Source organism: Polyodon spathula, chromosome 6 (assembly GCF_017654505.1).
Source record: "Polyodon spathula isolate WHYD16114869_AA chromosome 6, ASM1765450v1, whole genome shotgun sequence".
NCBI lineage: Eukaryota > Metazoa > Chordata > Actinopteri > Acipenseriformes > Polyodontidae > Polyodon > Polyodon spathula.
Genome location: NC_054539.1, coordinates 40,076,282 through 40,103,419, shown reverse-complemented (window position 1 = coordinate 40,103,419; position 27,138 = coordinate 40,076,282). Strand labels below are relative to the sequence as shown.

The 27,138-nt window shown below is 37.4% G+C and overlaps 1 protein-coding gene across 1 annotated transcript in view; it reads left to right on the top strand.

Moving 5' to 3' along the window:
• The window catches only part of LOC121317179 (RAC-gamma serine/threonine-protein kinase), a 180,727-nt gene that overhangs the window by 131,399 nt on the left and 22,190 nt on the right, over positions 1–27,138 (top strand). Inside the window, exons 4-8 of the mRNA XM_041252840.1 lie at positions 2,109–2,220; positions 3,524–3,668; positions 6,430–6,561; positions 7,558–7,623; positions 9,018–9,086. Of these exons, the coding sequence (XP_041108774.1) occupies positions 2,109–2,220; positions 3,524–3,668; positions 6,430–6,561; positions 7,558–7,623; positions 9,018–9,086 (524 nt within the window). The remainder of the gene's footprint in view (positions 1–2,108; positions 2,221–3,523; positions 3,669–6,429; positions 6,562–7,557; positions 7,624–9,017; positions 9,087–27,138) is intronic.

Here is a 27,138-nt window from a genome sequence, read left to right as displayed (position 1 = left end):
ATTTCAGGGAGCCAGGCTTATGATAATAACCTAACGTTCACCCCCTAGTCTCTGTAAGTTGCTTTGGATAAAAGTGTCTGCTAAATGACTAAAGAAGAAGAGGAAGAAGTTGATCATATTTTTCCTCTGCTGATTTGCAAGCTTGGAAGAATTTTCTTTTTGAGTAAAGCTTAAATTGGTAACCCAGAGGATGTGACCTATTGTTTACCAGACATATGCAGTGGAAATGATAACAGTCAAATTTGCTTGTAAATTTGTGTGTAAATATTCTTTATATGGAAATGTTTTGGGTTTTTTGTGGATTCCTTAGTGCTTTTCACCTTTGGTGTAAAAATAGGGTGACTAATTCAAGACCACAGCTCATTTGTTGTACTTTTATGTTAATAGTAATGCTTAGCTCATTTAACTTGCTTGCCTGTTACATAAGAACATAAGAAAGTTTACAAACGAGAGGAGGCCATTCGGCCCATCTTGCTCATTTGGCTGTTAGTAGCTTAAATGGACAGAAACAAGAACACTTAAAATTTGGTCAGACACCACAATTGAGGCAGAACTGGACAAAGATGGTGCTCTCTCTCCAGCTCCTGTACTTTCCTCCAGTGCTAACTTCAATAGTGACAAAAATCATGAAGATTTTTGTTTTAAATTGAAACACATGCTGACCAAAAACAGAACAATCCCCTAGTCACTGCTATCTTAAAAAGATACCATAATGCATTGCACAGTGTAAACTTCCAGCACACTAATCATAAAAAGTTCACTTGCAAATTTCAATGTGAACAAAATTAACTCAGTACATTTGCTTACAGCTAAGTGTGAACAGCAAGCAAATTGATTTAATGTTTTAAACCAAAGGAAATGAACTGAGACTGCTTTTAACAAACCCAATATGAACACAGCCTATCATTCGGTTCCGGTGACTGTTATATTAGCAGACACAGAATTGGCTAATGATTACAGAGTTCTTCTCTCATCTTCCACTCTTTGCCACTTCAACCTTTCTTTCAGTAAGCCTTTCTTGGAGTGGAACTGAGTTTTTATTTTATTTATACAGTAGTTTAATACAGACGCAGCCAGAGTAGCAAGCTATTAAGACATCAGAGAAAGTGCAATTGTAATAATAGGTGTATTTTAATGTGGCTGTTTTTATTTTATTTTTTTTTCTCAAACACCAATGCAGTCAAACGTAAATCTTTGTTCAAATGATCCTCAATACGCTATTTGTTAAATAAAACTTTCATTCAAAGGTCGATATTTGCCAGTATGTAACTTAATTAGGTTTTTAAAGTACTGTACATATTTTGAAATAGATGGTCAGTAGTAATCTGTCTTGTGATTTTAAAATTAAACAAAACCCCATATATCAGTCACACCACAAGCTTTTGAAAATTGGATGTCTGTCAGCAAATATATTGGCAAGTGTTTTTTTGGGTTTTGTTTCGTGCTGAGATAGCTAGAAGTACCATGAATCTAGTCGCCCACTTCATTCTTGGTAATCAAAGTCTGAGAGACACTTATTTTTTTCACACCTCCTTCACTCATTCTTTAAACTTAAAACTTGTGCTTGATAAATAATAATTAAAAAACATTGAACAGCTGATTACTTATGTTGGGGGAAGTAACAGATTCTGGGCTTCTTAGTTTCCCTTTGTAATTACTGCTTCAATTAAACCTGTCTGCTGTGATCAGGAGTGGTGTAAAGCAGACACACCTTTTCAGAGGAGTATAGACATTTGAAGTGACGTCGAAAAGCAGATGAAAAAGTGATTTTAAAGTTTTTATATGCGCTCAGTCATGTTTTAATTAACCTTTACAACAATAACTAGCATTGCCCTGTGGTTTTTCAGTTGAATTGGCTGGCCACGAAACCTTATTACTTGGAAGTTGGCATTTGAAACTAGCCCTTATACTACTAGTTATTTTGCACTTTGTTTCTAAAAATGCAAGAACAAATAAGCAAGTCAGTTTATTATTTAATTTTCCAAAACTACTTAGACATGTGCAGGTTTCTTGAACCTTTTGCCAATAGCAATTTGCCGCGTCCCTATAACTTGAATTCAAATTCATGACAGCTACTGTAAGAGGTCACGTTGCATTTGTTTCTGCAGAATGCCAGTTAATGAAAACAGAACGACCAAAGCCAAACACTTTCATCATCAGGTGTTTACAGTGGACCACTGTCATAGAAAGGACTTTTCATGTCGATACTCCAGAGGAAAGGTAGGTCTTTAACTTTACCTTTTGGTTATGTTTTCCTCTGCATTCTTGTGAAATACAGCAGGCCAAATGCAGATCTGTATGAAGAACAGCTTCTTTTTGGAAGAAAACAAACAATAACATTAGCGAGTCAATACCAAGAGCTGGGCCTAACTACTTCCATGGATTACTGCATATATGGAGGTTTAGGAAAATACAACACATTGCAAACTGTAGTGAAAAAGACAAGTCTATTATAATGATATTAATTGATTTAGGGTTCTGTATAGTTCTTAATAAAACAGTCAATTGCAGAATTCTAGAAATCTTTCTCAGCTTTGTCAGTACAGTCATAGAAAAATGATACAGGAGCATACCTAAAACCTGGATCGGAAGGTATATACCATCGTATTTATACACAGTTGATTTTACAGCCCTAGCTGCTGAATGTGCTGAGCTATGGCAGTCACATTTTCCAAACAACACATTTTAGTAAAGTAACATATGCTTCTTGACAATGGCTTTTGCTGTTCAAACTTTTAATTGCTTAAACTTACAAATAGATGTCGCAGATAAGATAGCTGGATGTTAAGCTTGTAGTTATATTTATGGTCACTATACCTACAAATTGTTCTTCACAATTCTGATTTCTGTGACCTTGTTTTGTATTTTCATATGCAAACCAAAATGTAAATAAACTCTTTCATATATATTATATATATATATATATTATATATATATTAGATAATATATATATATATATAATAATATATAGATATATAATTGTTATTTTTTTTTCCCTGTTACAGATATGAAAGGATACCTATTTAAACTGAAGAAAACATCAATTTAAATTGCAGTTATTATCCTATAACAAAATAGCAGCAACTTTTAAGTTTTAAAAGAAGTATTATATTCATTAGAGGCAATTAAAAATTGTTATCAAATGATGGTAAGCTCTCGATTTGCTATTCAGTTATCTGGAATAGAAGAAATAAACAATACTGATTTGAAATAGTTGATTAATGGCAAAATAAAGAGAAAAAAGAGACATATCAATTTAAGAAAACATAAAAAAATGAAAGTACATAATTAATACAAAAATGGAGTGCTCAAATCCCAACCCTCTGCTTGGTGTTTGAACAGGCATGCAAAAAAGACTCAGTTTACCATGAACCCATTGTGTCGTCAAAAGTACCTTTTTGATTCACATTTTCTGCAAGCAGTTTATATATGACCATAGCAAGTATAAGATCAGTTGCCAGAAGTTATTATTACTAGTGAGCTTAAGAAATGCATCTTTGTTCACTGTAGCTGTGTGTTTCAGGGAGGAGTGGACAGAGGCTATCCAGGCAGTAGCAGACAGACTCCAAAGACAGGAAGAGGAGCGCATGAACTGCAGTCCCACCTCTCAGACAGACAACATAGGAGAGGAGGAGATGGACACTTCCACTAGCCACCAGAAACGGAAGGTAATACACAGACTCCCCTGGCCATTTGTGGGGCTTGGATGGAGAAGAATGCAGCAGTAGGGAATTGAAGGTTCTTCTCAAACCAAAATTTTAGACAAGACCAGTGATTTAAAGCTGAATGGTGGCATCTTCAAAGGACACCCTGCTGAGGAATTGGTCCAAAAGTTGGCCCAAAAGTTTCCACTACTAATCTATCCCCACCACTTCCTGTAGCAACTTGACCACTCCCAACTCTAAGTTTCGGAATCAAAGTCGGTATCCAGAATACAAAATCAAGCCATTAACTGTTTTGCTCATACCATTTTGTTGGCCTAAGGAAAAAAAAAAGAGAAAGTTATGTCAATATATTTACTAGCTTCTGAGATCACAGATATTGTTCTCAGAGGTGTTTCAAAGTGACCTCTTACCTCCCTTACACTGCCTAAAAAAAAAAGGTACCATATGGAAGTGACACACACACAAAAACACCACCTGTACTTCTGTGGGTTGTTTTTCCATATTGTTACTGTACATGCAAAGGCATTTGTAAGTAATAGCGGTTTAAACTTACATTTGGAAAGTTCTTTGCAGTTTTGAAAGCTACTTTATTGATAAGTGGAGAAAACAGAAATAAAAACTAGAAATATATAGGGTATGAGCTAAATTTTCAAAGCTATTTACTCCAAATATTGTTCGTGCAATATTTTCAGAAAGGAAGCACACACCCATTAAAGTTAGCAAGTCAGTAATAAACAACATATACTTTACGTTTATGGGTTTGTAAGTAGTCATATTTTCTTATTTGTTTTATAATTGTAATTGGTCTTTCTTTCAGAACAAATATTGCGCTAATGACATTTGCTCTGTGTGTTTAGAAATGCTAACTTAAAGTAATAATATCTTGGGGATAATGAGTAGCAATGTTATAGCTTTGGAGCAATTGCATTATTCAAATCGTTTTTATTATTGTATTATTTTTAACTGATAAACTCGCATATCTGTTGCCCCTTAATTCATATTTGAAAATTCTTTCATAAAAATAAAAGTTAGTTCAACATACATATGTGTTGAGGCTGGCTGCTGCTTCATGGCTTTGGTATCCAAACATTTTTCTCATTGTCAAAAAGTAAAAAATGTGATCAATGTAGTACTTTTTGTGGCTGTCATAGTTAAGCCTGGTTACATTGTTAAACCAGGTGTGAGACTCCCATCTCCTCTATCACCTAATAGTGATGAGGTTACCTAGTCTGACTGTACAATGAGAATACAGACAACAAATATATTTCTCCTAAAAAGTTCTCTTGAGGTCAGAGGGAGTGTCAAGCCACCTCCAAACTCATTTATGAAACTGGTTGCTGCATTTTCTCTGAAACACTATTTCTCAGAAGAAATTCCTTCATCTCTGACTCTTCATTGATCATCGCTGCAATTAATGAGGGAGTCGTTTGGATACAATTAGCAGACTGGTCTGCAGGGAGCTACAGGCAGCTGCTTTGCTTTATACAGAACAGAACAATAAACATTTAGACTGAATATTCACTGAAAATCAGTTCTGGCATTAGAACAGCTGCAGTATTTTGCAGTCAAAATAGTCTAGAATGAAACTGAGTTTCTCATTCTGTGAGCACTTTAAATGGAAAGCTTGTCCATTTCCTGGGATGCTTGTATATGAACGATGTTATATCAAAGAGTAAGTAGTGTGGTTCTGAAAATACACATTCCCAATTTTTCTTTTTATTGTTAACATCCTGACAACTGTTTACATTTATAACTTTAATATCTGTTTCAGCAAAGCTCTTTTCAAAATGGCTGCTCTAGTGCACTGATATTGTAAGGATTATTGCCCACATTATGAAACAGGTGACACAGCAATACTGATCCATAATATGGTACGGTGCAGAAAAGCGCTTTCTTTCTTATTTTTTATTGTTTTACCTGCAGTGGTTTAGAGAACAGATCTCAAACCCCAGTGCACTAGAGTGGACATATTAAAAATAGCTTTGAAATAGACTTTAAAGATATAAGTGTAAAAAGATGTTAGGTTAACAATGAAAAGAAAAATTACAGGTACATTATTTAAACAATTGTAGCAACACGTGGGGACGTATAACGCTATATTTTTCGGAACCCCGCTGCTTATTCATTTAATGGTATAAAACAAACAAACAAAAAAAAAAAAAAAAAAAAAAGAGAGAGAAAACAGTTGAAGCTTGTTATAGCATATTTGTGTCTTTTATACAGTGCATGTGCAATTTGGTGCTAATGTAGACCTAGATGTAAAAATCAGTGGCAGAGATGATTGCTGTTCTTTGCATATCTTAAAAAATAATCTTAGTGATTGTAGCAAACTAAAATATTCAATAAATCTTCCATTTGTTATTTAGTTTTCAGATGTCCAGTTTTGAAAGAAATATATGTTAAAATAAATATGTGTTTTTATTTTAAAACATGGTATCTTGATTAAAGAAATCTCTGTTTCCAAGCCATGCTTTCAGAGGGAAAGCATCATTTTAGTATCTGCTTTCTCCTTTGTGGACTACAGATAACCATCTCATAAGTCATCCTAAGAGGTTAGTCGCTAGGCACAGCTGTGAATAAGGTCATTTTTATTATTATTTACTGCAGTCTTATACATTTTTACCTATATTTTGAAAATTGCTTTTCCTATTGTAACAAAACTTGGTACGCACATTCCATAGCTTGTGTTTTGAGGGTATCAGAGTAATGGATTGTAATAAATTTTTCCTAGTATTGACACTTATTTATTTTTTGCTTTCTTCAGACCATGAATGACTTTGACTACTTAAAATTACTGGGCAAAGGCACTTTCGGTAAAGTCATTCTTGTCAGAGAGAAGGCAAGTGGTAAATATTATGCAATGAAGATTCTGAAGAAAGAAGTAATTATTGCAAAGGTAGGTGTTGCTGGTTAAAACCCTGAATTTGCCACATCAAGCTAGGCAGTGAAAACTGTTTGATATACTGTAAAACCCTACGTGGGACAACTAGAAACTATAGATTTTTTATTTGAAAGTACAAACAATAACTGTACACTGTCCTTTACAAGTATTGGCACAGAAGAATAAATGTAAAACTGGATCTTTTGTAGTCCATTTTATCCCACTCACATTAAACTGCTTACTAAATATCTTGGTATCCCTGCAAATTATTTTAATGGGAAAGCCTTCTACAAGAGCATTGAAGGTAACCCATTTTATAGGAAGGACGAATGACAAGGAACAGGACATTTGATATCCCTTCTTTTTAATAATATATTTTATGAATTGTGTTTCTTCAGGATGACTGCCAAGAATGGTACAAGATTCAGTGTGATTATATGTCCTGCTTATTACAATGTTTTAACTACTTTTGAAGGGGGCTAGTACATCAGTTAGAGAGATATTTAGTATCTGAAATGGGCAATAAATGTACATTTAATTGTCCCACCCCCAATTCGAGATTGATTCACATGTCCCAGTTATTGTGGATGATAGCGCACATATAGTACTGTAATTCCACAATATGTTGACTTAATTTTTTTTTTTTTTTTAAGCAAGTTGCCCAAATGGAGCACTTCCTTTCTTTCAGGTTTCACGTGGTGGCCATGTTAGTTTTAGTCACTTCCCATGCTGTCTGATTGTACCCTGCACCTGGGATTTGCTGTCATGCCATTTTTGCAATTTTTTCTGAAAGCAGCAATTGTTTGTTATTCAGGTGATAGATAAATGGAACAAAATAATACCATGATTCTGTTTCGTTAACTGACTATTTCAGAAAAAAGCCGTTTCTCTTCAGCATTAAAAACTTAGCTTGTGTTTTCAGTTTTAGATTATGGTGTGGTGATATATATAAATAAATGATTAAGCTGTACAGACTAATTGTGTCCTATTTCTGCATGGTCTCTCCATTAGGATGAAGTGGCTCATACACTTACAGAGAGCAGAGTACTAAAAAACACTAGGCACCCATTTTTAACTGTAAGTACCTTCCTAAGAAAATTCCTTGAAATGTTTAAAAAAAAAAAAAAAAAGACAGTACCGTTGTAGATTGTATGTATATGGTAATTCAAGAGTCTAATTAGAATTTGGTGAACTAAAACTGCTGTACATTCACAGCCCAAACACTACATCTGTTTTAAAAGTCACCACCGAGAAAACAATGGCACACCAGATGCTGTTGACTAATACTAAACACACATACCTGTTTCAGTAAAAAATTGCAAAGCATAGTTAAAGGTGTTAAAACACTTATTTAGTGCTGGAAAGTAAACAGTTTATGTTAAAGGAGTGATGAGAAAAGGCTTTCTGTCAGAATCAGCTGCAGTTCAAATTGCTGCTGCTTTCTGATACATAATCACTTCCTGTCCTAAAGGCACGTTTTAAACTCCAGTTGTTTATCTGCAGTAGGAACATGTAACTGTGGTTACACTGTATGTTGTTAAATTGTGTGCCGGGAGTGCCACCCAGACCAGAAAAACAATTGTTGTTATATGTTGTGTTTAATAGTAAAATTCAATGCAGTCCTTCTTAGATTGAGGTCTGTGCAGGAAAAATGCATGATAAGGGTAAAAAGTGAAAACTTTATATGCAGTATAAGTATATGCAGGCTTTTTTTTTAATATCATTTAAAGAAAATTCACTTTTAAAATGCTGTGCAATCAATATCCCACTTTGCAAAAGAGAAAGTCTATCTTACCTAATATAATATGAGTGACTCAGTTAACAAGATCCTGGTCTCATCCTTAGGATGTGCTATATTATTAGTACAAAAATATATCTTTGTTTACAGAAGAATACAAGTATAGTCATGTTCACACCCAGCAGTAAGTTGTACCAGTTTTGAAAACACAAACTTCAGGACTTATGTCTTTCCCTGAGGCAGCCAGCTGGTCCCACTGTTTCATATTGCATGCAGATTGCGTTCTTGGCCTATAAGTTAATGTGCTTTTTAACTCGTGGTTTATTGTTTTCATTTTCCTGTTGGGATGTATGTTATGTGTAAGGAATCCTATGTGTCACACGTTTTATTTACACCTTTGTTCACAAGTTGACAGTGAGTAATTTTCTTGGACCAAAGAAGAAACAAAGGCATGACATACTTATACTTATGTATTATCGCAGGTGTACATTTGGCTATATATTGCAAGTAAGTATGTCACACTTACATTTTTGTTAACCAGGGAACCACTTATTCAACTGTGACAGGTACATTTTTGTTAATGTAATTGCGAGTATTAGATTGTCACTCTGTGATTTGACTTTTGGTAATTACAGCCATGGCAATATAAAAATATATCTGAAGATTTTGTATTACTGTATACTTATGTAATCAAATTAATATTTTTTGTATGTATTATTATTTCCTTTTTTAGTCTTTGAAGTATTCTTTCCAAACTAAGGATCGGTTGTGCTTCGTGATGGAGTATGTCAATGGAGGCGAGGTAAGTCATACCAGTGCTGTTCGTCTTACTCTATACTGTTTTAAAAAGAGATGGGTTAATTGTCATTTATATTTCAAGTGACAGGGGGTTTAAAAGTTAAGTCTAACATATTGAGCCTAACAAGAGATATATTTAAGCAGTTAAATATCTGGGGAGCGAATGTCAAGTGTCCGAAGTTTTTAGTTAAGTGTAGCATCTTGGTACACTGGACATTGAAGACATGCAAGAGAAAAGCATTTTATATATTAACATACACATAGAGTATTGAACTGATATTGCCATCTCTTATATGTAACAAAGTGTATTTTGAAAGTGTGAAAGATGAACCGTATATATTATACAAAAATAACATAATAGGAAGTGTTTAAAGCTGTAAAACACTTTGCTTTTGTTTTTGTCTCGCTTAAATTGTTTCAGTGAAACGACAGCATCAAATTTACACTCACTACCTATTATAATGCATTCAAATCCAATTAAACACTGTTCAGAAATTTTACAAACATATTTCCCTTTTAATGGACAATAAAGTCTTCTTTCCTTTAAGTACGAAATGTAACCATTACCACATAGGTATTTACCTCCTAAAGACCCAGAATCGTGAAAATTGTATACCAAAGCTTTGCTTCGGTTTGTTGTTGCTTGTCCAATCTAACAAGCAGTCTTCCCTCAGTCTCGTGTTGGTTAGTAGGTACTGACTGAGTGGTTTTGCCAGTGGCTTTTACAGATGGGCATCCCTGTACTCGGACCCATACCGAACGGTACCGAGGTCACCGACTTGCTTTCGTTTCTGACCTGGTACTGAACCCATACCAGTACTGACCCAATACTGTCCCTGTACCGACCCAGTGCTAAAGTCACCAACCAGTAATGAACCGACCCGTACCATCCCCGGGCCAACCCGGTACCGACCCAGTTTCTGAACAATGCCAAAGCCACCGAACCCTTACTGAATGGACCTGGTGCTGACCAGGTTCCAAGTCAGTACTCAACTGGTTCTAAACCAGTACAGACCTGAGTCACCGGCCCGGAACCAAATTGTTTACGCTCATGTCTTGACCCGCCCAGTGGATATATATATATATATATATATATATATATATATATATATATATATATATATATATATATATATATATATAAGCAGATTGAGGCAATAGTTGTACAACCCTATACTGTATATTGCAATGCTTGCTCTTTGCATCATGCCCGGGTTCTATCCCTGTGAGACATGCAAGGCCAGTGTGCCTATGGAGGACAAGCACAACAGGTGCTCTGCCTGCCTGAGGCCAGAGCATGAGAAGGAGGCACTGGTTAATCACAACTTATGAAAATGTTGTGCCCCTTTCTCTAAACACACGCTTTATCATGTTTATTCCGAAGCAATAAGGAGCATTCTCCATCCCTTACTCTTGCTCAGCGGTCTTCCCCATCACCCAACAGGGCCACTGCTACCTGGCAAGTGCCCTGGCTTACAGGGGAAACAAGGCAATCCATTTTTGACGATGAGCCTACCGCCTCTTCAGTCCCCCCTCCACCCCACCGTTTTTTTTAATAGAAATCCAGTCTTCCTGGACCATCCGGCAACAACTCCTGCAGTTTCCCATTCAATGGACACCCTGTATAGGGTGTATGATGCGGTGAAGCTGGACCTGGCCCATTTTCTGCCAGTTGAGGCTTCCTTTGCTGCCTTGGTCCAGACGCCTAATTTGGCACTCCTATCCAAGGACACTGCTTGCCTTAACAAGCAGTGCTGGGTTTCTGAGGTGATCCTCAAAAGAGCCTATTTAGCTGGGTCTGTCACCACATGGCTATGGAACTACAATAGCATCCTAGTAGCCTACCAGTCGCATTTGCTGTGGACACTCTGAGAACCACAGGACCTCGCCACAACAGCTGGATGAGCTGCGCCTGGTTAACAAGAACCTGCTCTGTGTATCCAAGCTCAACGGACAGGCCATTGGTAAAAACCTGGCTGTGCTGATAGCTGCATATAGGCTTTGGCTTTACCAGGTACACGTGCCTGATGGGGATAAAGCACTGCTGTTGAATGCCCTGATCACTCCAGGGCATACGTTTGGTCCCGTGGTGGACAAGATTCTGCAGTGCTCTCATCGCATGCGGGAATCCACTAAGGAGCTGGTTCATCTGCTTCTCAGTGACCAACTCTGGTACTTTGTGTTTTTTGCACCCCAGTCCCCATCAGACGGACCTCCTCTCAAGGGGAATTGCCAGCAGCTCATCTGGGAGAGGTTTGAGAAAGCAGAGATAGACACCAGAGCAGCGTCCACACGTTCACAGTATAGGTACAAGTGAGGTGTCTTTCAGACGTGGTGTGTGCCTCCTGGGTTTGATCCCACAACTTGTCCAATGGCAGTAATACTGCAGTTTTTGCAGGACCTATTTGATGAGGGGATATCCCTCTCCACATTAAAGGTCTATCTGGCAGCTATTTCAGCTTGCCATGTTAAGATTGACTCTGTTTCCCCAGGAGCTCACTTCCTGGCAGGGCAATTTTTGAAAGGGGCTCGGCAGCTTCGGCTGCCTATGGAGGACGTTGTTCCTCACTGGAGGCTAAACGTGGTGCTTAATGCACTCATGAAGCCTCCATTTGAGCCCCTGCATTTAAGTGGCTTTCTTGCTAGCTATCACCTCTGCAAAGTGGGTGAGTGAGATGCAGGCATTCTCTACTTCTGAATGATAATACACAGGGCAGCCTCTCAGCTTAGCCTTCCGTAGCATTCCGGTCGTTCTGCAGTCATGCCCTTGTGACATTTTGGGTATACTCACCCATTCACTAATGGTTACATTTCGTACTTGAAAGGGAACGGTAGGTTATTATCATAACCCTGGTTCCCTGTGAGCAGCTTTGGTATACAATTTTCAGGATTCTGGTCTTTAGGATGTAAATTCGGTAATAGTTACATTTCTATTTTAGGGAACCAGGGTTATGAGAATAACCTAACGTTTTTTCTTTTTTTTTTCTTTTTTATTATTACTGTCTTGAAATAAAAATAGCAAATCATTGATACAGAAGTGATATGAGATTGGATCTTATCTTCATACAGCTGTATCTTCTTGCAGTGTATTTTTTGTTAAAACAGAAATGTAAAGATAATCAATCAATTATTCATATTTACTAATCAGTAGAATGAGTAATTCATCATCATAAACTAATTGAAACACCCCCTAATTAATTATGTCTGTGTGCGATTTAAGCTTTGATACAACTCTGGCTGAGTGGATTAGTGGTTTTGAAGTATTTTATATTTTGGCACACTTTAGTAGGTAGCAGAATAGGTCTAATCAGAAGCAACATTTTTCCTATACAGTAGGCATTGTATGCTGCTTATGGAAAATGCTCAAAGGGTTTTATAAACATTGGCATATTTAGTACTTCTGGTTGACTTTTGTCAAGTTTAACTGTTCTTCTTCCGCTTGTCTGCAAGTGGGAACCTCTAATTTCGATTTACTCATATAATCAAACACCTGCTGGAAGAAGATAACTCGTTAAAGGGAGGGCTGCCACCCTCTGAGCAGCTCTGATCAGTACTTTTACAGCAGTGCAGTCCCAGGTTTCATTGTTGCAGCTGCTGTAGTAACCTTGCAGTAACACGGGTTTGAGGTTGTAGAAAGATAACTATACCAAATGGTCACAAATGGAGATTAGGTAAAGGGCCATTCAGAACAGAAAATAGGAGGCACTTTTTTTACACAGAGAATGTTGTTGAAGCTGACACCCTGGGATCCTTTAAGAAGCTGCTTGATGATTCTGGGATCAATAAGCTACTAAGAACCAAACGAGCACGATGGGCCCAATGATCTCCTCTCATTTGTAACCTTTCTTAAAACTCTATCTGAGAAACTTCACGTCTGGTTTAATATACGACTAAGTTAATCTCTTGTATCATAATTTCAATAAAACGTATGTTTGTCTAAGTATTAGTGTTTCTTTCACAAGAGGAAAATATCTAGATATTTGTATATATACTGTGTGTGTGTGTGTGTGTATACACATATATACACACAATATATTGATGCATATTGAAAATAGAGAGCAGATATGTTTGATTGTTTGAGTAATATTGTTCCTTGGGATAACAAAATACTGAGCTCAAGTCACGTGATTTCATAAAAACACCAGATGCTCAGTGTTTGGTATCTAAGTTTAGTTAACACTAGAAGGACCGGAGATATACTCATACCTAGAAGCCCTGCAGCAGTCTTTCAGATGGCTGTATTCAAAACACTAAAGAGTATGCCACAAACATCTGAACAACCGAAGCATATATATATAGCGAATATATATATATATATATATATATATATATATATATATATATATATATATATATATACACACACACACACACACATATATATAAAAAAACCATTTAATTGACAAATCAAAACAAGAAAATGTAAGTATGTAAACATCTGAACAGACATCGGTTTACAACATACTGTATATATTTATAAAACTGAAACGATAGCAATACAATTTTGACTTTTCAACAGCAATCGGTTTATTATTAGATTAGCAAAAGCAACTGAACAACATAGATAAATAAACTTAGAAAAAAAACATTTTACAGAAGCGCAAAGTACAAGAAGTTAAAAAAAAAAAATAATAATTTTTTTTTTTTTCGACAAAAGGATATATTCTTTTACCTGAGTCTAAGGTTGTTCACAATCAACATCAATAATGCGCTTCTCCACGCCGCCTTTCTGCCCACGGCACAGCTGTCCGAAGTATTTTTAATGCACTTGCCAACCTGGCATTGGCGTATCTTGCTGCTCTCAACGGTATTGCCAGCTTAAGCTGTGGGTACATGCTTGGCAGTCTCATTCTGTTCCAAATGCTTCTTGCGAAGTTCCTGTGCTAACTGTAAAATATATTTTCTCCTTGGTAAATTCTTCTCTGTGCATTCTTTGGAAAATACCCAGGTCCAATACATTGTAAAACACCTGAACAGACCACTGTCAGGAGCCAGCTTTCACGGAATGCTTCCGTGCTATCTGCTCCAAAACATCAGCTACATATTTTGTTGAGTAGTAAGACTCCACGATCTCTGGTATTTATTTTCACTAGTCCCGATGCTAATAGACTGACCAAAGAAGTGCAGCTGGCAAGCAGGTGCCAGCCTTCAAAAGGCTGATTGAAAACAATAGACTGTCAGTCATTCACTCAGGCAGAGAGGGGAGACTAATCTAGTTATAGCTAAACATATTGCGGACTGGTAAATAAAAATAAAAAAAGATGAATACTGTTCAGTAGAATCAAAATACAGTTGTTTTCTGTGTGGCCATCAATGTGACTGCTCCCGGGGCTTTTAGGTATAATGTAATATATCTCCTTTATTTGTGCACTCCCGCATTTCATGCTTTATGAGAATACTTAATACATACGGACATAAAGGTAGATGAATGCGGGGGTTGGAGACTTATCCAATTATGATCTTTCAGTTTTGTATTTTAATATATAATTTTTTTCTCAATAAAAACTTTTTTCCCCTGAACAGTGTGGAGTGTGTAGATAAGTGGGGGAAAGAAAATGCATGAAACTCTGAGGCACCGATGCAACAAAATGTGAAAAAAAGTTCAAGGGGGTGTAGACTTTCTATAGTGCCTACTCCCCATTTCAAAATTTTCCCCTTTTGTTGCCTTGTAGCCTAGAATTAAAATGCTTTTTTTTTAAATTTATCTACACATCCTACCCCACAACTTCCAAGTGAAAAGAAAAATTCTAGAAATTTGTAGAAAATTAATTAAAAATAAAAACTGAAAATGCTTGACTGGATAAGTGTCCACCCCCCTTAACAGCAATCCTGAATTAGCTCAGGTGTAACCAGTCTCCTTCAGACTGGTTACTCCACCAAGTTAAGTGGCCTCCACCTGTGTTAAATTGTAGTTATTCACATGATTTCAGGATAAATTCAGCAGTTCCTGTAGGTTCCCTGTGCTGGGTAGTGCATTTCAAAGCAAAGACTCAACCATAAGCACCAAGGCGATTTCAAAAGAACTCTGGGACAAATTTGATGAAAGGCACAGATCAGGGGATGGGTATAAATAAATATCAAAGGCCTTGAATATCTCTTGGAGCACAGTCAAGACAATTATTAAGAAGTGGAAGGTGTATGGCACCATGAAGACCCTGCCTAGATCAGGCTGTCCCTCCAAACTGGATGACCGGGCAAGAAGGAGACTGATCAGAGAGGCAACCAAGAGGCCAATGGCAACATTGCAAGACCTGCAGGCTTTTATGGCCAAGACTGGTCAGTGTGCATGTGACAACAATATCCCAAGCACTCCACAAATCTGGCCTGTGTGGTAGGGTGGCAAGAAGGAAGCCATTACTCAAGAAAGCCCACCTTGAATCCAGTTTGAAGTATGCAAAAAAACACTCGGGAGATTCTGTAGCCATGTGGCAAAAAGTTTTGTGGTCTGACGAAACTAAAATGGTGTGTAGATAATGTTCTGCATTTTTTGACACTGAATGTTAACAGATCGTCAGAACTTTGTCCATTTGGACAATATGGCTCAGACTGTGGTTTGGTGGAACTCCAGAGCCTTAGAAATGGCTTTGTAACCCTTTCCAGACTGATAGGCATCAACAACTTTTTTTCGGAGGCCTTCAGGAATTTCTTTTGATTGTGGAATGATGTGACTCTAGAACCTGTGTGCTGACAATTTCACTCTGATGGTAAGGGCCAAAGTTAGTCAGATTTCTACTGGGCAGGGCTGGCCCAAATCAGGCCTGATTGTTAACCAAAGTATTCAAACAGCTGACCCAAATTATCCCTTTAATTGGGTTGAGTTAACTAGGGGGGCAATAGCTTTTTCGCACCTGAAGATTGCATGTTTGATTACCTTGCGCACCAAACAAATGAAAGAAGCACCAAACTTTGATGTCATTTTTTCTCTCAGACACCCTCCATATACTACTACAACCCACAAAAAGATCAGACCAAATTCAATGTGAAAAATGTGAAAAATGTGCAAAAATGCAGAAAATCAGACAGGGGGCAAATACTTTTTCACGGCCCTGTGTGTGTGTGTGTGTGTGTGTGTGTGTGTGTATATAAAAAATAACAAAAAAAGGTAATTTGTGCACTACAATGCTTGCTGGATATTGACAAGGTGCTGACCAGTGTAAGGTAATTACATGTATTGAAAGTAGAGTCTCTACTGCAATGCAAAAGTTCAAAACTTTTTCAGCCAAACTTTCAGTTTAGATGGCTCACCAGAAGAGTATCCATCGAGACATTCATGGTCGCACTCTTGTCATCTTGCTTCTAAGGGATTAATTATTTAACTCCTGACATTTATTTCATGTCTTTATTCATTTAAAAAAACATAATTATAAAAACAAACAAACAACGCGCTTCGACACTACTGTGTCTTCAGGATCACATGCAGGTTCAAATTTTTTAATTTTTATGGGTCTCTCGCTATATCGCAGCCCTCGATATATAGCATATTTATATTGGGCCCGACACCCGCGGTATATAGTTTTACAAAAATGACCCATTATATTGTACTCATGAAAATATTTATTTAACTCTTTGTATTCAGCCCGGTGATTACGCTCATATTACTCAGACACCTACCTGGCTTGTTTAAAAGTACAGACTCTGGGCTTTCCAATTACGTATTCAGTGTGTGTATGCAGTACTCCTAGCCGAAAAGTATTACAAAGCACTGTACAGCACATAGCAGAAAAAAGAACAAAATACAATACATTTGTATAGTGTGTCATACATACAACTGCCATAATCAGACCAATTCAATAACATATTTAAATAACAGCATACGCATAATACAAAAGCAGCAATTTTAAAGTTACATTAAAACCCACTAAGAGAAGAAAGCCATTTTATAAAAGTGTGTTTTTAGTCTTGACTTGAGAACTGTAACGGTCCCAGCTTCCCTGACAAACACAAAGGCATTCCATAATTTCAGTGCTCTACAGGAAAAAGCCCTGCCTTCCGTGTTGCTTTTCTTGACCCTAGGAATAACCATCAGCCCAGCATCCTGTGATCTCCGAGTGCGGTATGGAAGATACAGGGTCAGTAACTCCTGCAAATAACTAGGCGCTAATCCATTCAGGGCTTTGTAAGTTAACAGCAAAATCTTAAAATCAATTCTATACAGCTCAGGGAAAATGTGTTCACTTTTCCTGGTTTTAGTCAGCATTCTAGCTGCAATATACTGAACAAGCTGCAAGCGGGATACCACACGCTTCAATTGTAGATGAAACAAAGGCATGCATTAGTTTCTCGGCATCAGATACAGAAATAATTGGTCTAACTTTGGCTATATTTCTCAAATGGTAAAAAGATACTTAAGTAACTTCCGTAATACTAGTCTCAAATGAGAGATCAGGATCAAACATTACCCTCAAACTTTTAATTTCTAGTTTTAAGTTTTGATGAGAGACTGCAAGAGTCAAGCTTATATAATCCCAAATTTTCTTTTAGTTGGTTCTGTGAGCCCACTAGCATAACTGTTTTATCTGAATTCAACATTAGAAAATTCTGTGACATCCAATGCTTGATGTCTGTAAGGCAAGTAGCTAATAACATCCAGGCAGAAGAAATTCCTGGCTTTAGGGACAAATATAGCTGGGAATCATCAGCATAGCAATGGAAGTTCACTTTGTGTCTGCGGATGTCACCTAACGGTAGCATATATAATGAAAACAACAAGGGACCCAGAATGGAGCCGCGTGGAACACCACAGGCAACTTCCGATAATGACGATTTTACATCCCCAATAGAAACAATCTGTCAAAGTTAAGAATGAGATGAACCAGGATATGACAAGGCCAGACAGAATTAACAGTTGTCTACCTTTGGAAAAAATAACTTATGCAACAAGGAGTACGATAAACATATTTTATAAAATAACCATTAAAAGATTATAATAAGACAAGTAAGTTGAACTCTCAGTTGTTTGTCAATTTGAGTCTCAATTTTTACGTTTGTTTTTTTGGTAGATATTTTATTTTCTTCTCTGTACAGTATTTCCTTTATCTTTTTGTTACTTAGTTCTGCAAAATGGAAAATAAAAATATCTTAAAAAGAAATACATAATTTATTACTACTTTACATAAATCATTCTAGAAACTGTACTTTATAGAATGACTCAGTAGGATGGGATGGTCTTCATTATCAAAGGCAGCACTTAGATATAGAAGAATTAAAACTGATGGAAAGCCCGAGTCAGAGCTCATCAGCAGATCATTCACAACTCTGACAAGGGACGTCTTGGTACTATGTGTAGCACGGAATCCAGATTGAAACTTACCATTAATCGAATATACCATTAAGAGTTGGACATTTTTGTAATTGAATTTCAACAACTCTGTCTAGAACTTTATCTAAGAATGGTAGGTTGGAGATCGGTCTATAGTTATTGAGGACTTTAGGGTCCAAATTGTGTTTAAGCATAGGCTTTACCACAGCGACCTTAAGAGCTGAGGGAACTGTACCGGAGGAGAGTGAACCATTTATCATTTTTAAAATTTGGGTCTTAATAACTCTTGATTCAATATCCTTTACTTTTGCTCCAGGGAGGCAGGTAACAGCGCTATTTAACAGGGTATTTACAGCTAATTGAATCACCTACTAACAACACCTCACCCCTGTTTTCATCCAGCACTAGGTCATCGGTGCTTGAAATATTTTTCTAACAGTTACCCAGTCCCCACTCACCTCCTGTCATTCATCCATATTTACCTTCTCAGGTCCCTCTACACATACAGTTCCACTGCCATGCTATGGCACTGAAGCGTCACATGAAGCAGCCGCATTTATAAAGTTAAGATCAGAGTCGTTTTCAGTCTCACCTTCAGTATCCAAAACTAACCCAGTGTTACTAATTTTGTTAACTATTTTCAGTGAACTGCACATTTGTGTTTAATCTTCTAAGTATTACAATTTGTTTTTCAAGCTTGACACCCTTCTGCAATAAGAATACGTGACAGAGCACTTTTTTCCCATAGTGTTCCTTAAATTGAAATGTATTGACCACCACATACATTTCACAAGAAATACAGATCAAAGCATGCATTTCTGAATCCAGTGTGTGGAAGACAATAAATAAATAGGCTTTAGAATAGTTTAACAAGGAACAGAGTAGATTAAAAAATGGTGAGAACAGAATGAAAACAAAAGGTATAATTATAGCCTATGTTATGAGTGACTTACCCCTGTTCTGGACCCAACACAGCTCCGCTCAAATACAGGTAATCAGCAGCAGCCTCTCCCAGGATAGCTAGGACTAATACAGATAACCAGCAGCAGCCTCTCACAGATTAGTAGGACTGGTGGACGTCTTAGAGAATGTAGCCACACCCTACCAGATTAAGTAATAGTAGTATAATGCTAGGTAAAATTAACTTACCAATCACAATAAAGCCACAGTGGAAATCTTCAGTAAATCACAGGTTAAGAGTGACTTCCGCCTGTTCTGGACTCTAACTCATTTCTGCTTTATATATATATTATATATATATATATATATATATATATATATATATATATATATATATATAATATATATATATCACACACACACAGTACCAGTCAAAAGTTTGAGTACACCTGCTTGAAACCAGGTTTTTCATGATTACACCGTGTAACAAATTTTTTTTTTTTTTGGTTCCTGGGTAGTAAGTGTTATTTCCTAATTGCTTATGCCTCAAAAGTATAGAAAATGGCTATTATTCCCCACAAACTTTGCTTTTGTGACCAGGACAGTGATATTTTGAAATGGGGCCTTAAGCCCACCAGTTCAGTTTAGTTCCAGCTGCCTAAATGGATACATATCTGCATCTGAGATGGCATCAAGAGGCTGCAATGGTGGCATTCCTGATGGGTCTCCAAGGCGGTTTTACCAAGTTTCCCTGCTATCTTTGCCTTTGGGACAGCAGGGACACCAGGGCGCACTACCACAGGCGGGACTGGCCACAGCGGACCGAGTTCTCTGTGGGGAGTAACAACGTCAAGTGGGAGCCACTGGTGGACCCCCGGAAGGTGCTGATGCCACCACTGCACATCAAATTGGGCCTTATGAAACAATTTGTCAGAGCTCTAGATAAGGAGTCGGCAGCCTTCAAGTACTTTCAAGACTTCTTCCCTAATCTGTCTGAGGCAAAGGTCAAAACCAATGTCTTCGCTGGACAACAGATAAAGAAGATCCTGGAGTGCAATGAATTCCCCAAGAAGCTCACTAGTAAGGAGAAAGCGGCTTGGAACAGCTTTGTCGCAGTGGTTCGGGGCTTCCTGGGCAATCACAAGGCCGAAAACTATGTGTAACTGGTTGAGACTCTGGTGAAGAACTACGGCACAATGGGCTGTAGGATGTCCCTCAAAGTCCATATCCTTGATGCTCATCTTGATAAATTCAAGGAGAACATGGTAGTGTACTCGGAGGAGCAAGGCGAGCGCTTCCACCAGGATATAGTGGACTTTGAACGCTGCTACCAAGGACAGTAAAACGAGAACATGATGGGAGACTACATTTGGGGGCTGATTCGTGAAAGTGATTTACAGTATAATCGTAAATCTCGAAAAACTACTCACTTCTAAATCTTTTGTAGTCATTTTTGTATTACTTTAGTATAAATACATGTTAATTTGGATTCATATGTTGTTTTTTTCTGACTTTATGTGAACGAAAAGACACAAATTCACCGGTTTTCTCATTGGAAATAGGTACATTTCAAAATATCACTGTCCTGGTCACAAAAGCAAAGTTTGTGGGGAATAATAGGCATTTTCTATACTTTTGAGGCATAAGCAATTAGGAAATAACACTTACTACCCAGGAACAAAAATTGTGTTACATAGTTTTATTTATGCTTTTAACTGTATAAACTTGTCTATAAACACTTAATATTTCATTATATGATACATGTGCTTATATAAGCTGATAATCATAAGTGAATTGCATTCAAAAATGTAATTTTTAAATGAAAATGTAAATCTTGTCAATTTCAATGAAATGGTCACCCAAAGCAAGGGGATTTCAGTCTGAAGCCCAAGTCAGTTAAAAGTCCAAAATGTGTATAACATGGTCTTAGAACACTGGCCTAAGTATAAAAGTGTCTTTGTTAGATGTTCTCTGAGTTAACAAGCATGTTACCTAATTAACCTTTTGTCACCAATTAGGTGAGGGTCCATGATTACTATAAATATAGGTAGCATAGGCACAAGTTTGTCATTCCTGAATGTAAGGGAGCAGAAAATGGCAAAATACACTCAGTTAAGCAGAGAAAAAAGTCAGTCTGTAGTTACGTTAAGAAATGAAGGTCAATCTTTAAGACAAATCGGAAGAACTTTGCAAGCGTCTGTAACTGCTGTGGCCAAGACCATCAAACGATTTGAAGAAGCTGGCACTCATGAGGACCAAACAAGGTCAGGCAGGCCAAGGGTGACCTCAGAATCAGAGAACAAGTTAATTCGAGTCACAAGTCTGCGAAACTGGTGATTAACTGCCCCTGAAATACAAGCTCAGCTAAATGCTATTAGAAGTACAGATGTTTCAACATCAGCTGTTCAGAGGAGATTGTGTGAAGCTGGCCTAACTGGAAGAATTGCTACAAAGAAACCATTGTTAAGAGGGCAGAATAAGAGGAAGAGACTTGCCTGGGCCAAGAAACACAGATACTGGACGTTTGAGGAGTGGAAGTCGGTCTTATGAACTGATGAGTCAAAATGTGAAATATTTGGGTCAAACCGCTGAGTATTTGTAAGACACAGAGAGGGTGAGCGCATGGGTTCTGCATGTGTGCTTCGCACTGTCAAGCACAGAGGAGGCAGTGTCATGGTCTGGAGTTGCTTTGCTGGTGACAGAGTTGGTGATCTTTACCAAGTCTGTGGCAAGCTCAGCCAGAATGGCTATCATAGCATACTTCAGAGGCATGCCATTCCATCAGGATTACGGCTAGTTGGGCAGTCCTTCATTCTTCAGCAAGATAATGACCCGAAACACACCTCAAAGTTGTGCAAGAACTATCTGGCAAAGATGTAAAGTGAAGGACAACTCAATCTAATGACCTAGCCTGCCCAGTCTCCAGACCTCAATCCCATAGAACTTGTATGGGACGAACTGGACAGAAGAGTCAAAGCAGCGCTACCCACAAGTGCCCTACATCTTTGGGAACTGCTGCAGAAGAGCTGGTAAGACATGTCGGGTGATTTCCTTGTTAACCAAATGCCTTGTGTTTGTGAGGCTCTTATTAGGGCAAAGGGTGGCTATTTTGTGGAATCCAAGATTTAGAGACAATTTTCAATTTTCTTGAACATTGCTTTGATACTCCTTATGTTTTGTTTTTTTTTATATTGTAACACGTGTTTTCATTTTCAACTATTTACAGAAACGTGTACGACGGTAAAACATTGTCAATTATGAAAAAAACCTAGTTTCCAGCAAGTGTAATCAAACTTTAGACTGGAACTGTGTGTGTATGTGTGTGTGTTTATGTGTGTGTGTGTGTGTTTGTGTGTCTATATATATATATAGTCTGCGTCACAGGTTGCCGTACTCCTTAGCAACGCCATTCTACAGAAGGGAAAGTAGATTTTAGTGTTATCGTTTCTGTCCGACTAAGAAATCTGTTTTTACCTTTCAAAACATTAAAATGGCCTATGATTATGCGGATATAATTCGTTTTTAGTGTTCTTTTAAAAATAGCATAAATAGTCAAAGTTTTCTAAATGTTTCTTTTTTAAATTCGACTCCCCCCCCCCCCCCCAGTTGTAGCCAACTGAATAGTAGTAGTTTCTGCATGCGAGTTGTATTGTGTTTTTTGTAATTAATATAATATAGGCTACTTATTGATTACGGAAAAAAAAAAAAAGCTGTACTAATAACGTGCATCATCTCACATTTTAAATATTCTAATAACTTTACTGTGATCATGTGATTGTGGAGTTTTTGCTTGGTTTGTCATTGTCATTCAGTAACTATATACATATATATATATATATATATATATATATATATATATATATATATATATATATATATATATATATATATATATATATATATATGGTTGTTGCACCATTAAAAGACGTAACTTGCACTTGATCACACGTGTGCTTGCAAGAATAAGTGGAAAACCCGTTTTGTCACTGTTCTTCTATAGTTAAAGAATATACAACATAAACATGTTTTCCGCTTATCGCGAGTAAAACTGGACATGTACTGTGTCCCACATTTTATATTTTAAAACCTACATACTATATGAAAATCTATCTATGGGAAACTGAAGTCATACAAAATGATTATTGTAAAATTGTGGAACTTTGGATTTTTTTCTAAAGACCTTGAAATAAACTGTTTGGAATACACATTACTGTTCTTCGTCTTAACGACTTATTTATTTAACCCAGCTTGTTATGCTACGTGCCCGCTAGCCGCTCACCACAAGCGAAACATTTCACCTTGTGCTCAATTATTTTTTCCGAAGTTCGCTGCGGTGGCAAAGGCTTTGAAAAATGTACTTTTGTAAGACTGGCAGAAAATTCAACGTGTGCTAGTAGATGAGTCAATACAGACAGTTTAGTTTAATTGCATTTTGCCAAATGACAGCTCTATATGTATACATGTTCGCGTCCAGCACCTTAATATTAAGAGAAAAATCAAAACAGGACTTGGGTCTCGACACAAATTGTTGAAATTGCATACTGCAGGATATAAATGTGCCCTGTATAAACTGTACTGAGTACGAGGTAAAAAATATAGCAAAGTAAATACAAAAACCAACAAAAATCGTATCTTTCATACTGAGTGCGTTCTAGTACACTGTCAGTCCAATGCAGCGGCTTGCCTGTAAACAGTGTCCATAATGACATCGATCTGTTGCCGCTGCTGGCTGGAAAATGTGTTATTTCAAATAAATATAGCAAAGTCCATCTTCAAGATGCCGCTGCAGCTCAGAGTTAAAAGAAATTATGACCCAGGTTATCTTATTCTTGTAATCCATTTAAGCCAGTGATTAATGATGAAATCTGTTCTCTGATGAAGGGGGGGTGGTAGGTCTCTGAGAAAGCTGGAAACCGCTCATGGTGTTCTGAATATTCTCCTTTGTCTCTTGAAGTCCACTGTCAGTCTTGCGGGATGAAGTAAAGCATATCGGATATTTCTCGATATGAGCCCTTTTCACCTCATCAGACTCCCCCTGTCGTCATGCCAAGTCAGCGCTCATATAATGGAACATCAGTGTCTTATTTTTATATAGAACTTTCCCCTTTTCTCTTGCTAGGTTTATGATCTTTTCCCTGTCCTGATATTTCAGGAGTTTCATGATGATGATTTCATGATCTATTAAACCAATTGCCAAAATGGTTTAATAGATCAATTAAAAAAAATATTCAGCGAAAAAAGTCACTTTACAGAGCATTAAAAAAGGACCGAAAAGAAAGTACGCAGAAAGAGTACACGGAACTGCAAACGCAAGTCAAAAAGGAAGTTAGAAAGGCCAAGAGAGAAATAGAAATGAACATTGCTAAGGGAGCTAAAACCAATTCCAAAATGTTTTTCCAATATTACAACAGCAAGAGAACATTCAAAGAGGAGATTAAATGTTTAAGAGATACAAATGGCAAAATCGTAGAGGAAGAAAAAAAAATAGCAAATATGTTAAATGATTACTTTTCACAAGTTTTTACAAAGGAAGATACTGACAACATGCCCCACATGTCATCCAGTTCCTATCCAGTTTTAAATAACTTTAGCATAACTGAGGCAGAAGTGTTAAAGGGACTAGGAGCTCTTAAAATAAACAAATCCCCTGGGCCGGATGAGATCCTCCCAGTAGTACTCAAAGAAATGAAAGAAGTAATTTACAAACCGCTAACCAAGATCATGCAGCAGTCTCTTGACACAGGGGTGGTACCGACAGACTGGAAAATTGCAAACGTAATACCGATCCACAAAAAGGGAAACAAAACTGAACCAGGTAACTACAGACCAGTAAGCCTGACTTCTATTATATGCAAACTTATGGAAACTATAATAAGATCCAAAATGGAAAATTACCTATATGGTAACAGGGTACTGGGAGACAGTCAACATGGTTTTAGGAAAGGGAGATCGTGCCTAACTAACTTGCTTGATTTTTTTGAGGATGCAACATCGATAATGGATAATTGCAAAGCATATGACATGGTTTATTTAGATTTCCAGAAAGCTTTTGACAAAGTCCCGCACAAAAGATTAATTCTCAAACTGAACGCAGTTGGGATTCAAGGAAACGCATGTACATGGATTAGGGAGTGGTTAACATGTAGAAAACAGAAAGTACTGATTAGAGGAAAAACCTCAGAATGGAGTGTGGTAACCAGCGGTGTACCACAGGGATCAGTATTAGGTCCTCTGCTATTCCTAATCTACATTAATGATTTAGATTCTGGTATAGTAAGCAAACTTGTTAAATTTGCAGACGACACAAAAGTAGGAGGAGTGGCAAACACTGTTGCAGCAGCAAAGGTCATTCAAAATGATCTAGACAAGATTCAGAACTGGGCAGACACATGGCAAATGACATTTAATAGAGAAAAGTGTAAGGTACTGCACGCAGGAAATAAAAATGTACATTATAAATATCATATGGGAGATATTGAAATTGGAGAAGGAATCTATGAAAAAGACCTAGGAGTTTTTGTTGACTCAGAAATGTCTTCATCTAGGCAATGTGGGGAAGCTATAAAAAAGGCTAACAAGATACTCGGATACATTGTGAAAAGTGTTGAATTTAAATCAAGGGAAGTAATGTTAAAACTGTACAATGCACTTGTAAGACCTCATCTTGAATATTGTGTGCAGTTCTGGTCACCTCGCTATAAAAAAGATATTGCTGCTCTAGAAAGAGTGCAAAGAAGAGCGACCAGAATTATTCCGGGCTTAAAAGGCATGTCATATGCAGACAGGCTAAAATAATTGAATCTGTTCAGTCTTGAACAAAGAAGACTACGTGGCGACCTAATTCAAGCATTCAAAATTCTAAAAGGTATTGACAGTGTCGACCCAAGGGACTTTTTCAGCCTGAAAAAAGAAACAAGGACCAGGGGTCACAAATGGAGTTTAGAAAAAGGGGCATTCAGAACAGAAAATAGGAGACACTTTTTTACACAGAGAATTGTGAGGGTCTGGAATCAACTCCCCAATAATGTTGTTGAAGCTGACACCCTGGGATCCTTCAAGAAGCTGCTTGATGAGATTTTGGGATCAATAAGCTACTAACAACCAAACGAGCAAGATGGGCCGAATGGCCTCCTCTCGTTTGTAAACTTTCTTATGTTCTTATGTTCTTATGAGAATTCTGGGATTTTGATCTGAAGCTGGTTTGGGTATCAGGGCACGATGAGCGCGGTTAGTTATCAGTGGTTCCCCGAAATGTCTGCTGCCCAGTAGTGCCGATATCATTTCAGTAAAAAACTTAATCGGGCCTATGCCCGCAGATCCTTCTGGCAAGCCCACTATACGAATATACGTATGCTTCAATTTTCCAGATCGTCTGTTGTATTTCTTAGCATTTTTTTTTTTAAATTCAAGTTTTTACCTTTTTTTTCCAACTGCACCACGCTGTTGTCAGTAGTGCTGATGCGACTCTCGGCTTCTGTTAAGTGTCGATCCAGAATTATCTAAGATGTTTTTTAAGCACTCTATGGCTGAGTGCAGTTGTACACAGTTGTGTTGTTTTTGAGTTCAATTGCTCTCCGAGATATTTATTCCCTTCCTTGATCTGTTTTAGAATATGCGGCATGCTTTGTTCTTTCGTCTCCTCAGCAGTCATGTTTTCTGGAGTGTTGCGTGTATCAGAAGAGTAGGCCCTGAGTTTGAGTCCTCATCCACCGTGTGCCCTTGCTCTGACAGATTAGATTTTTTATTTCTGTTTCTCCTCAACATACTGCAGACATCAGTCAACAAGTCACTGTACTATATTTGTTATGCAGTAAACCTGTACTATATAGTAACAGCAAACTGTTGTAGACTTTTGTGATGTCTGTCAACAAAAAATCGGTGCACAGAAATACATATT